This window comes from Cydia pomonella, chromosome 1 (assembly GCF_033807575.1).
Source record: "Cydia pomonella isolate Wapato2018A chromosome 1, ilCydPomo1, whole genome shotgun sequence".
Classification (NCBI taxonomy): Eukaryota; Metazoa; Arthropoda; class Insecta; order Lepidoptera; family Tortricidae; genus Cydia; species Cydia pomonella.
Genome location: NC_084703.1, coordinates 41,720,359 through 41,733,668, shown reverse-complemented (window position 1 = coordinate 41,733,668; position 13,310 = coordinate 41,720,359). Strand labels below are relative to the sequence as shown.

At 38.5% G+C, this 13,310-nt stretch overlaps 1 protein-coding gene across 14 annotated transcripts in view; it reads left to right on the top strand.

Annotated features, from left to right (window-relative positions):
- Nucleotides 1-5,694, top strand: part of LOC133523941 (voltage-dependent calcium channel type A subunit alpha-1) — a 114,144-nt gene extending 108,450 nt beyond the window's left edge. For 10 of the 14 annotated variants that reach the window (XM_061859759.1, XM_061859751.1, XM_061859765.1 and 7 more), the window contains 6 exons: nt 387-505; nt 801-955; nt 2,249-2,332; nt 3,200-3,390; nt 4,806-4,915; nt 5,346-5,694. In XM_061859759.1, coding sequence (XP_061715743.1) covers nt 387-505; nt 801-955; nt 2,249-2,332; nt 3,200-3,390; nt 4,806-4,915; nt 5,346-5,559 — 873 coding nt within the window. In that variant the 3' untranslated portion in view covers nt 5,560-5,694. The remainder of the gene's footprint in view (nt 1-386; nt 506-800; nt 956-2,248; nt 2,333-3,199; nt 3,391-4,805; nt 4,916-5,345) is intronic. The other 4 variants (XM_061859672.1, XM_061859679.1, XM_061859696.1 and 1 more) reach the window with 4 other exon arrangements.
- Nucleotides 5,695-13,310: the final 7,616 nt, after the last annotated feature.

Below are 13,310 nucleotides of genomic sequence, written 5' to 3'. Positions count from 1 at the left end.
TAGATTTTTCACTACCGATACATATATACAAACATTACAATCGTAATATATAACATTACACCACAACATAATATTCTACTTATATCGCATGAGTACTGGATCTATATATGAAAGCATGCATCGCATGATGATACGTATTAGTCGAAACTTCTATTTGGTAAGTATGTTATTAACGAACAGCACCATACTGCACGATTTGTAGCATGACGCAAATATTTTTCACTGATCTACTCAATGCATGTTTTTCTTTTAAATATACGAATGCAATTTTGTAAATATGGGACAGTTGTATGACACAAAGAGGTGAAGTTGTATAACATAGAATAATACTTAATTTTTGATTAACTTTTGGACTGTGTAGGTCATAACCTAGAGTGGTTTTATAGGTTTTGGAGTTGCAAGACGTAGCTTCACATCACGCGTCAATAGAGTCTCTGGACGAGGCGCGACTAACGGCGCCGCACACTTACCAAAACGGTCACCACGGCAGGTCTTCCAGTTTGAGGTGAGATATCACATAAATAATTCACATTATTGTGCTACCGTTTATTTTGAGTTATTTCTGTTTTCATTTTATTTTGTAGTGTCATCGAAGAAGAAATTGATCTCAAAGTAATCGTTGTGAAAAACGGTATGTTAGCGTTGCACGTAATAACGTCCACTAACAAGTTTCTGAACTAACCCGTTTGTTATTCTGAAGGAAATGCTGTTTCGTGTAATTGTACGTGACATGTAACTGCATGGGATGTCGCATGAGGGGAAACGGGTTGTGAGCTACAGCTAATGAAGCGTTTTTGCAGACGGACGCCCAGTCCGAGGCGACGTGGCCACTACGGGGGCTACCACCACGACATCGGGTTCTCGGACACGGTCAGCAACGTCGTCGAGATAGTGAAGCACGAACATCAGCGGCACGGCCGCTCACATCGCCCGCCACACCACTACCATCCACATGGTACGCACTTTTCCCTACAAGCTAACAATGCTACACGTTTGAGATACCCGATTTAGCTTCCAGTATACGTGGATTTGCTGGTTATCTTACAGACGTCCTACCACACACCTATTAGATCAATATAGATATCAGCAAATTTACCGATCGCCATATTTTCGAAAGTGCAGAAGCTGTGCTCGAACAGAGCATGCGTCTCTCCCTTTCTAGAACGTGGACAGTGGCTTAATGCTAGCAAATTGGAAATTGTGACTTTATCCATGAAATTTCTAGTCTTTTAGCTTTTTATTGAGCTGGTTGCCTCAATTGTTTTTTTTTTGTTCCCGTAGTGTATTTTTTTTTCATAAATATTAACGATGAGATATTTAACCTTTTCTTAGCTTCAATTTAAACAGTTTTGCAAACATTTTTCTTCTCATGAAGGTACTCTGAAAGTTTTGTGAGAAGATGGGAAGTCTAGCTTAAAGTAGATGTAGACATGTTTTGTAGCTGTAGTTATAAGACAATTTATGGCCGAACCGGTCATGCTAAAATAAATATGTTGAATAGATACATAGTCTGTAAATTTTAGTCCTACTTAATATCATCACAAAGCTAGTTTTATAATCTACATACCGACTAGTAGTTCAAATTAGATATGATTAAATAACAGCTCATCCATACATGCTCATAACTTGATTGTTAGCGATTCCTATCGTATGTTTTTTCATCAGGCAATACTTGACATTTCTAGATTTAAGTTCACTTCGCATACTTAGGGTCGGCACCGCCGCCAGCAGAAGCAAAAGCGGCTGACTTTATACAACTATTAATAAAAAGCTTGTAAAAACAATATTCTAAGCAGATTCTTCTTATTGTTTTGCCTGCTGCATGATATGGCGCCGACTTAAAGAACTAACTCTTACCCACCCTTGTTTGCACAAATTTACTTGCTTTTTATAACTACACTAAAACTTGTGGTGCCTGAAGCGCATGCACTTGGCCCGTGTACCTGAACCATGCAGCATGCAAACGCTTAAAGGACTCGTCTTCACTTGGTCGCTTAGTGAATACAATAGTGTTGCAAACGAAAGTGGAACCGAATTGAGCATTATGCGATTTAGTGACGGTTGTGCTAAAGCCCCAAAAATATCCCAGATCCAAATCCGTGTCCATCACTACCCGTACATTTGGTACCACCTTGAACAGACACCCCAAAACTTTTAGAGTCACCTTTGTGAGCAAGGAAATGAGGTCGGTAGTCCGACGGGCATAGGGTAAACCGTGGTGGAAGGTACATGAAGGTATTCCTGACAGCAGGGAAGGAGTGGAGAGCGCCGCACCCAACGACCAGCCTGAGCCAGCCCTCGCGGTCGCCCAGCCCGCCACACCACACCTACGGTGAGATCCACTCGCCACACACACCACACAGACATTCATACATACACACTATCCATTAATCCAAACTCGAACATGAAACACACCTTCAAATTTCCGTTCCTCTAATAACATTTAACTACATAGGTCTTTGTGGTAATAGCTAAAACACACACAACTGATTTTGACGCACAAGCGAAACACCAATATTTCAATTTCTTTCCCCCCATTTGACGACTTTATTCTTGTCAAAAGTCACGCAAGCCAAATCAAGCTTTAACACAAAGTTTTACCTACACATTCCTTTACTGTCCCGGACGATTTCTGCATTAAGTCACTTACCTTTGTCTATATCATCAAATAAATTACTTTAAATGCCTGTCGAGCATATCTTGTTAAAAATTTGTAAAGCAAAGGGTCTGAATTAAAAATATATATCGAAATATATACAGTCCATATTGAATTAAAGACCCTTTGCTAAGATCAGCATTGTGTCTAAACCAAATTAGATTTTCAGTGTCAATATTTTGGTTTCGCACGCATGAAGACGAGTGACAGAGCCGTGTGTTTAGAGGACGTGATACGTGATATTTCTAGGAAAATTGTTTGCACATCTGTTTATTGTCCAGACTGTATATTTTCATTATGACCCTGATTTTTCTTGTTTATTTCGGCGAAACATTGATGTATTTTAATGTTGGTTGCGTTGCGAGCATATAAGGCGCATTTGCATTAGTCGATGGATCCGCATGGGGCATTCGGGGACCTTATTGGTACTCATTTGTATATAGCGCAAACAGAAAAGAACGTGGTTTCCGCATGCAGAATGCGGACCCTATCGGACAATGAAAATGGGTCTTAAATAGAACGTCCAAATTATTCAAAGAACAGTTTGGGCTCCAATAGGTGAACGAGAGCGGGAGAGGGACCGCGAGTGGCGAGCTTGGCGGGACCGGTCGTGGGAGAGGGATGGAGCGCGGCGAGGCCGCGGTCGGCAGCTCCCGCCCACGCCTACCAAGCCGTCCACGCTGCAGGTCAAGCAGCAGCCACCATTCACTCGAATCACCCATAGCCCCTCTCATGTAAGTACACTAGACTTACCTAATTTGCGTGCATACGCAAGTCATGTGCCTACGCATCTTCAGATTTTAAAATATTATAAATATACCTAGCACCTTTACCAGAAGAGGTCAAGTTTCTCCTAAAAACATATTTTAAAAAACAAACTTATTGCCGACTTCCTACGAGTATAACAGTACAAGAGTAAAAATTATTATTGTACGTTTTTTTTTTTTTTTTTCAAACAAAAACTACAAAAAACTAAACCGTAGAAAATTTTACGTAGTACTATTAATTCCAATATTTTATAGGGAGCGTGCATAAACTGTAGGAGGCAGCACAGGAGCCGTCAGATTTTTGGCGCGAGGCATAAATGTGATGTTTATTGTTCCCATGTAGCCCACAAGATGGCAGAACCTACTATGCACAAGAAAACACGTGACGTGTAAATGTACATGTTTATGGTTCCGATTCAAGCCACAAGATGGCAGATCCTCCAACGCGCACGGTCCCTATTCCTTTTCTAGACAGAATAAGAGCGAATTAAAAATTAATATTCCTGTAGCGTGTTTCACCGTCAGAGTGACTACTTACTTAGTTGGTTTATGAGCGGTGAGATTGAACTTATGAGTTCTTAAAGGTTTTGTCGGATACAATGTAAATAAAGGCTTTAATAAAATAATGTAGCCATGATGTGAAAGCTTGTTTAATACTTACCAAAACGTAGTACAACCAATATATATTTTTATTTAAGAATATATTGCGTATATACACACAATTTAAATTTTAGATCGTGATTTTATTAATTCTTGATTACATTGCGATCGTCGTTGGACGCGAACACGCAGCTAGATTTTGAAAAAGTATGCTTTACAAAAGGAAATATAAGTACAATATTTACGATTGCTTATTTGTACATTTAGTTTTCCTACACAAGCCGTTTTAGTCGCTTCTATTATAGTTGAAAAGCAGTTATGGAAAATAAAAACGATGGCACAAGGCACAACTAACCCCACGGAAAAGCATATTTTTGCTTTGGATTTTTTATTAACCGTTGATAATACACAAAAAATAATCACATATTTCGACGATTGCAAAGTACTCTTTTACCATGTGTGAAACGAGATTAAATTTTTTGAACGATGAGTTAAAACCAGCCCAGTTCCGTTCCGACCGATCTCGTAAAAAAAACTGGCAAGAACACGCAAATAATTTATCATTTTTTTTTAATATAGCGCAAGCCACATACCTTCTTCACATTGTTTTCACAGATCAATTTTGTATTTTATGACAATCGGCACCTCAAACCCCGCTCTCCCCTACCTTTTTATCAGTAAAAACCTTCGTGACAGAACTTATGGACCGACTAAGTACATGTGAACGTACAAAACGGGAAACTACGAGTTTCATCGACATTATTTTGATTGGTCTGTTTCAGTTATCATTGAGGCAAACCGTGCGGGACCCGGTGGAGCCTTTGCACGATGAGTACGAGTATGGCCGAGAAGTAGAAAGACTGATACACCGAGACTATAGATCTAGAGATAGGTAAGGTATAATTCTAAAATAATCTAATAATTCAAATGGATCGAGTGAATGAAGAAAAAGGTATATCTAGTTCTCACCAATATCAACACACCCACGTGCATGATGCCTATATATCTTTGCATCTCCTGTTTTGTGGCCCACCGCAAGCATTTTAATTTGACAGATCTAGAGCGGTGTTAAAATGTTAATGTCTATGGTGATGATAAGAATGCTCGCGCTTACTGGTGTCCTCGAAATGCACTGCGAGTCATAACGTCGCAAGTCGTGTCAAAGTCGTAAGTACTTAGTCGAGATTTAAAAACATACAATCAGCCTCTTATTCCCGTCGTGGGGTTTGAGTCATTATGAGTTACCTATAGCCTCAAAACCTAGATCGTTAAGAAAAAAGACGCGAGTATGTTGATGACATGTTGTACGTTTGTTCACATAGTATTTGCAACAGACGCGGGCGGGGCTACGAGAGCGAGCGGGGAGGGCGGTCGTACGAGCCGGTAGCGCCACTGTCGTATGAGGCCGCGCTGGCGCTAGGTCGCGGCGGCGGCGGCGCGCGCGCTCTTCCCTCGCCCGCGCCGCCTTCGCGCCTGCCCAACGGGTACAAGCCGCGCGCGCGCCACTCCGACTCCGACGAAGACGACTGGTGCTAGCGGCGCCGACGCGCGCGCTCCCAGAGAGACGTGCGCGCCGCCGCGACCCCCGCGACTCACGCGCACACCTTCTGAAGCGTCGCGCCCGGCCCGACCCGCGACAACACGCCTCGAACGATCTCGTTTTTACTCGGCGACCGTGTGTACATAGACGACTTACGTTGCTCAGGATTTTGGACGTCCCTCCTGGACACGGCGGACCTCCGCTGCGCCCCCTTCCGGTGGGCCTCCATGAGCTATATCCAAATTCTAGTATTTACAAAGTTTTGGAAAATTTAATTTTTAATTCGCTAAAATTTTACTCTTTAATTTATATTACGATTAAGGTAATCGAAGTATGAAACAGTGCCAGACAGCTCGTTTGCGCTAGGATTTTTACATAAATGAAATTATTAGTCTGTATTGTAAAAATAACTTTCTATATCATTAAATTTGCACTTGATAAAGTCCACGTAATATCGCCTCGCGCGGCGGCGCGCCAGGCACTCGGCGCCGGCGCCGCGCGCCTTCCGCGCCGCGCGTCTACATCTACAACTTAGTCGTTGGGAAACACTAGCAATTCATCGTCAGACAAATTAATACTAGTATTGTATAAAATATTTACATAGCAAATAATTTTTACTTAGTTAATATTATACCTAATAATAACATTTTTTATTGAATTTGCTGTCCTCCCCCAAGTGCTTTATACGTTATTTAAATTTAGTAAATACAATTAAAACTAATAATATGAATTGTATATGTATTGTATTTCATTAAAGATGACATTTTTAAATTAAATTGGGTAAAATTATGAAAATTATGTACTGTTATCATTTAAACAAGATTACTCTGAATGATTATTTATATTATATGTAATGTTGTGAAGTTAATTATATTTAGTGTTGAGATTGTTTAAATCATCACACACTAGGACTTTCGTAACCGTTGCAAGCATCGAGCCGTCGCCATAGCCGCGGGCGCCCGCCGCTGCGGGCGGCGCGCTCGCTGGCCCACCGCATTCCAACCTCACACACTCGAACATTACACACCGACCTAATGCTGAAAATGAACGCCACTAGAATAACTCGAGGGTCGCACGTTTGCTTCTCGATTCAGGAATTTTAATTTGCTACTTCCACATTACATTGAATACAGTGATCTCTAAATACATAATATATCTAAGGACAGTTAAATATAACCTTATGTTTGTATGTTTAATACGATTCGCATAATATAAAGTTCCTTGATCGAGATCAGGTGTGGCAAATTTTGATTAGCAACGATAACACCAGCTACTAAAGGAAACCTGCGTCACCATTTCTTTACAATCAGGGTCAGATTGGCTCACTAACAATTTACGATATAGAACTATTTAATTGTAAACTAATAACTTTATTGCATGTTGTAATTATTCGTTAATGATCTACAATTTAAATGAATGAGTATTTACAATCGTTTAGCCAATTCTGCCGGTTGTTGAGACCCGTGCGTGACGTCTTGGTGCGAGACCGGCTTGACTGTTTTTACTAGGATTTTAAATTACTTAGCATTTAAGGTTTTTATTCCACCTAAGTGTAGGAAGAGTCCAGGGGATAAACGTTTAATAATAAAAATTTTATACCTTACGCTGTCTTAATAATAATATCCATTAATTGTTATCCTCCTGAAGCCTGAACCCTCCGTGTGGAATACGGGGACTACGAAATGAAATGCCCTGAACAGCAATCGGACAATGAGCAAACCGGCAAGTCACAGTCAAGTAGACAGTTCATTTATAATGCTAGTATAAAATGGCTTTAAAGACAAATAAAAGGTTCAGTTCGTTTATTAATGCCATTTGCTCATGTACATATATAAAACAACGTGATTCGCGGGGAAAGCGAAAGAAAAGTGAGAATATAATACTATCTACCGAGGATTCGCAGATGTTTAAGTGACACCTAGTGTACGGCGCGTAGGCATTGTTAGTTACTAGTGGCTGTTCATCAAAATTGTTATTCTTTCTTGCAAAAATTGCAAACTCATTGAGTGTATATTTAGTCTATTGGCTAGCAAATAATTTAATTAGTTAAGATTTTTAATAAGTAAACATCTCAAATGTTTGTAATAATCGTACGCCATACAAATATGGATGTGCGGACAAATAATGGCAAAAGTCTGTGTGAGATATTTATTAGTGAGAATTAAATACCTCCAAGCCGGTCCTTTCACCTCGAAAGAACATGTCATAAGCAATAAACATAGAAAGTACGCGATCCGTATTATATTATGCTATTGCCTTATCGTCGCATATAACACGACTAATTAATTAATCATAGAATATATTTGGAAGCTATAAGTGCGCCCCTGCCATTGATGACAGATCAAAATTAATTAATTAATTATGACTAAAGGCCTGTTAACACATTGACTACCATCATACCGTGCATATACTTATCGGCTTGTTCTAGTAGATACGTTACATTCGAGTACTCCAGATTAGGCATGTCACGATTATGCGCATGTTTTAGACATTCGCATCAAATTAAGCGAATGTTTTGGAATGTGCGCAGGTCGTGTCCTGTCTCGTCAACAACTACATATTCACTAACATTCGTATTCCCATTCAGACATTCGCGTCCTGGACCTGGATTCCGCGTTCGCGAATATGAAGAATGCGACATTCGTGACATCCCTGCACCAGATGCCGGTCGTAATAAGGAAATGAAATGTTCTTTTCTTATGTATGTCAGAAGTATCTATAAATTACAAAGTATAAAATAAAGCATTTAGATAATTATTTTAGTAGCAATTAGCCCGAATAACCGTAAACACTAGGTTCTTATGACATCGTCATCAACGGCGACGATGACATGTCATAAACGTGCCCAGCCGTTAAATTATTTATCTTCGCGCTAAATGACAGATTTAAAAAAAACGGTACAAAAAATGTATCCAACCACTGTGAGAATAATAAATTTGAAACTAGATATTAATATTAGATAATTTATGTATGTAATTTGTTACACCAATTGGAGTTGTGGGAGGATTAAAATATCTACTTAAATATATTAAGCTCATAGACTGATAATAATTGAGCAAACTCCCATACTAAAAGTGATATTGGTAGTTCTGTGTGATATGTAAAAATCAAATTTTGGCTTATATAATTACATATATGACATCAATAATATAAATATTTCATATGAATCATGCCCCCGCCGAACAGGTACAATAATAGTATAACCGTATGAACGTAATAATAACTAATCGATCTAATAATATGATAATAAACCACAAAAAATCTAATAATAAACTAATCTACGTGTTAGCTTCGGCTCCGCGCACGCCTCCCAAGTGTCCGGAACATAATTGTTGAGTGACGGAAAGAAATAATAAGCAATATTCAACACTATACAATGTTTGTACATCTGTCAGCAATGGTTCGAGCGTGTAATATAACCACCCCCTGTATTGTACGGTGTAAGTCTTTTGTCGAGTCACACAAGTAAGTGATAATCATATGCTTAACTCCTACTTCATTGTACCTAACTAAAATGTATATCTATTAAATGGATTTCTAAGTTCAAGTTCCGTGATGTTCAGTAATGCGTATACAAGTGACCTCGACAAAATACTGACAAAAGGGAAGCTTTCACCTGTGTTCATATAGCAGTAATTGTGATAAGATATCAACTCATGTCACTTCACGCGTTAGCTCCAAGAACCCCTTCCCTTGTTAAAAATACTCCATTATCTTGGCACTAACGTGTGGGCGCTGTAGCTCCTCAAATCATTATTTATACGACTTCAACACAAACAGTAATATTTCGTAAAGCAATAAAAAATGTCGTACACATACAGTAATATATTTAAATTATGGAACTAGTATACCTAATTATACATAGTATCTCACAATATCTCATACCCGTGGACGATTAAATTTGAAACATTTCTCGCGACTCATGCTGTAGGTTACGACATTTTAGTACGACAAAATTGTATATAAATGGTTTTCTGTGATAAAGAGGAAAAACATAATATTATTAGACCTGTGTGATTGCGTAGAGAAGTTGTTAATTTGTAGCGTCGGCGTCTGCTCGAGAGCGCGACAGGCCCTCGGATCCAATACCAATCAGCGGGAATTTATAGCTCCTATTCGTTCTAGGTTGTATACTAGGATATTAAATAAAAGTACAGCTTTCTATAGCGTGTACACTAATAAGTAATAAACCTGGGTATTCACATACTGCCGTTGAATATATTAAAGCAATAATTTGCAAAGCTAACAATCAATAAAACAACCTAAAGTGAGATTGACATTTGTGTCTTTAAATGCTGTAATCGAGTTAGTTGAGGTTTAGATAAAGGCGACAAGTGCGAATAGTCTAATAGTATATTTATTTATTCTGTGTAGAGTTATCGTTGTGTTGTGGCGCACAGTGGGGTAATGGCGGCCCGACGCACTCTCTAGCAGGCGCGGCGGTATCCTGACCGGACAGATATTACTCGTCTCATAATGTTTGACGGTTGTTGTGTGAGTCGAGGGGGTAAGAGGGTGTTTAGCTTTTAAGTGTGTTTCTTTTTTATATATTTTACGTCAGTTATAGTTGATTATTAGTACAAAGTATCTACTCTGTAATGTAATGCGGATTTTTTCTGTGAGCTTTTAATAATAGTTGATAGATCATCAATATTGCGCGACATGTTCGTCCACAGGATAATGTAAGAAAACGTAAACCAACATATAATTGTGATTATTGTTAAACAAGAGAGTAGTACGAGATGCCCTTATATAATATAAGAAACGTACGCCTTTTCAAGTGTTAGTATTTACATTAAGACAAATCGTTGACCTCGAGGAAGCGATAGAAAAAATTCGTGTTTCATAAATGTTGTAAATTTCTGATCTCGAAATGTTAGATTTCTTCTATGTAGATTTATTATTTATCGTGATACCAACATTCACTAATATATTTACATTGTTATTGTATAGCTATAAATTAATTTGGAGCTGTTATTAAGTTTATAAGGCCGATGGACTTTCGATGATCCAGTGGTCTAGCGTAACATTGGCCGTACGTTGGAGCGCCGCTTAGTCCGCGCCGACGCGCAGCGAGCGACGCAAGCGCGGCGCCGCGCCCCGCGCCGCCCTACCGCTGCCTTACCGCGCCGCGACTCCCCTCACCCACACTGGGGACCTCTAACAATAACCTCTTTCATAACAAATTACCTCGGTTAGGTTTTTATTAATCAATAAATAATACTATTATCGAATCTGTAACTTCCTTCAACCCTTCACAACTTTAACGTAACAAAATTAAATCGTTTACACCAGTTTGATAGCGGTCTCTAGTATAGTGATAGTTAGAGGCGCATCTTGGTGCCGCGCACCTCTCGCTGCGGCGTCGGCCACCGACTTAGTGTTATAAGACGTGTAAATATTGTAAAAAAGCGACCGTTATGTAGAGGTCGCCTGTGAAAATGTCTAGTGATACGTTACTAGTTAATCTTAATGTTAGCTAGGTAATCTCGTCCCCAACGGTTCTTGGATTTAAGTTGGGTGTTTCACTGCCTTAAAATAATGGAAATGTTCGATGTAATAGTTACCTTAAAACTACTACCGATAAGTGGCGTTTGAATTTTTGTTATACGTTTTTTATATCATTCGGTAAATACGAAATATGCGGAACTCCGAACTGAGGACACGCAAACTGTGACGTTTATATAAATACTTATCTGTGATGGTGCAAAACTATACGATCCCATGGTTTTTGTACTATAATGTCGACTCAAAGGAAACACGATATAATAATAGATGTATTGAATAAAATTTCGCCAAATATTATGCCCGCGAATCTATGATAGTGTTGCACACATAGCTAAGTTAACACTGTGAAAATACCTAAAAATATGCTTCACTTAAGAAGTTTATTGTCATTCATTTTTATAACCCATGCATAGAGGAATAAAACGAACTATGAAATTAATGTTAAACAACTTAATACTTTTCTACGTAATACGTCAACAGCAGTAATTATAATTGCTATTAATAGATAGACTCGTTCGAAATTCGTTTAAATATTGCTCTTTTGGCTCAGTCCAGACGATTTGTATGCCGAATAGATTCGCGCGCTCCGTTGCCGACTCGGTCCCTGCGCACCCGCTAGATCCGCGTTGTACTCGCGAAGTGAGATAAGTGTTAGCCCAGTATTATCATGCCTGCCTTGTATCTGTGTATCGCTTCACGATGATCATATTTTATATTGAAATGATACATTTATTACGTATTTAGCATAGAAAGTTCATCGGCAAAGAGAGCACCATAGTATGTTTTTTGGTACATTCCAATAACTTTACAGGATAGTGCAATCCTATTGATATTGTATTAATAAAGAACCAAACTTAAAATTAGTATTTAAGTAATTTATTATCCTAAAACTAAACTATACGCATGTTTTCACTATACTGGTAAAAATGGTTATGTACAATATGAAAGAGCTACTGTTTTATATATGAATTCTTGCTCGCCTGTAAAATTTTGCAGAATGAATCATATTATAAGATTGTACAATATGAATAAATGCAAAAAAAGACAATTTCCTCGATTATGTGTGTTCATTTTCGAAATATTTCTGACACCAAAACTAAGCCAACGAGCTCTGTATACTTGGAAGATTTAAATCCTTGTTAAATACTCCAAGTCTGTATCGGCATGTAAGGTTAAGTATCCGTGGATTGGTAACTTATTATTTACTACCTTGAAACAAAGCTAAAGATTGCACTAATAGAGGAGTGCTATTACGTTTCCGTACGTGGATAAGTAACTATGCTATGTTGCCAGAAACAAAGGTAAAGTAAAAACCTAATAAATATCTAAGTGAAATGCATTCCAGGGCTAGGGCCTTCCTTTCACCATTAATTTGACTATTTTGGTACTATTACTATTACTTTCAGACAGTTGAAACACGTCGTATTTTCCTAAATGCCTACTGTTAACAGTTTTGAATGATTTACGGTTAGTTCCACTAGACTTAAATCGACCGGGATATGAACTACCTTTTGTATTATTATTTTTTGAGCTCCCGATATTTCGATGCAGTTACATGCATCTTGTTCACGGGTATCGGGAACTCAAAAACAATATAAAGGGTAATCACGGTTTATATCCCGGTCGATTTAAGTCTAGTTTACTGTTTATAAAATGATAGCACCCATGGAGTCTCAACAACTGTACCCCTAGTGTAAATATTTTCGACAGCGAAACGTGACGTACGCGATTGCGTTAAGTGTCATTTTGTATGAGATTTTTGAATTTCCAAAACGTCCCGCTTGGCGCGCTGTTCAAAAACCCCATACAAAATGAGACTTAACGCAAACGCGTACGTCACGTTTCGCTATTGACTAAATTTACACTAGGGGTACAGATCGCCATTACTAAACTTCGACTAAAAAGAAAAAAGAAACCTTTTTGTTTTAAATGATTTTACACCATCTCAATAAGTACTGAAAAATCCCTCACAATGGTATAATCGTATTTTATACAATCGTGATAGAGAGCTTGATTATAGTATTGTATTGTTGTGTGTTGTTTTTTTACCAATCATCAAAAATAAAACTTTTTTTACTATAAACCCTAAAAATGAATGACAAAAGCGACTATTTAATCCCGCCTCGCGACAGTTTAGTTTTTTCTGTGGGAGCGCAGCGGCACGTGATAGTTTTTTTTTTGTGATTGTTTACTACAGCGTATCGAAATGAATAGTATATAGATAAGTTGAGAGCCCTTA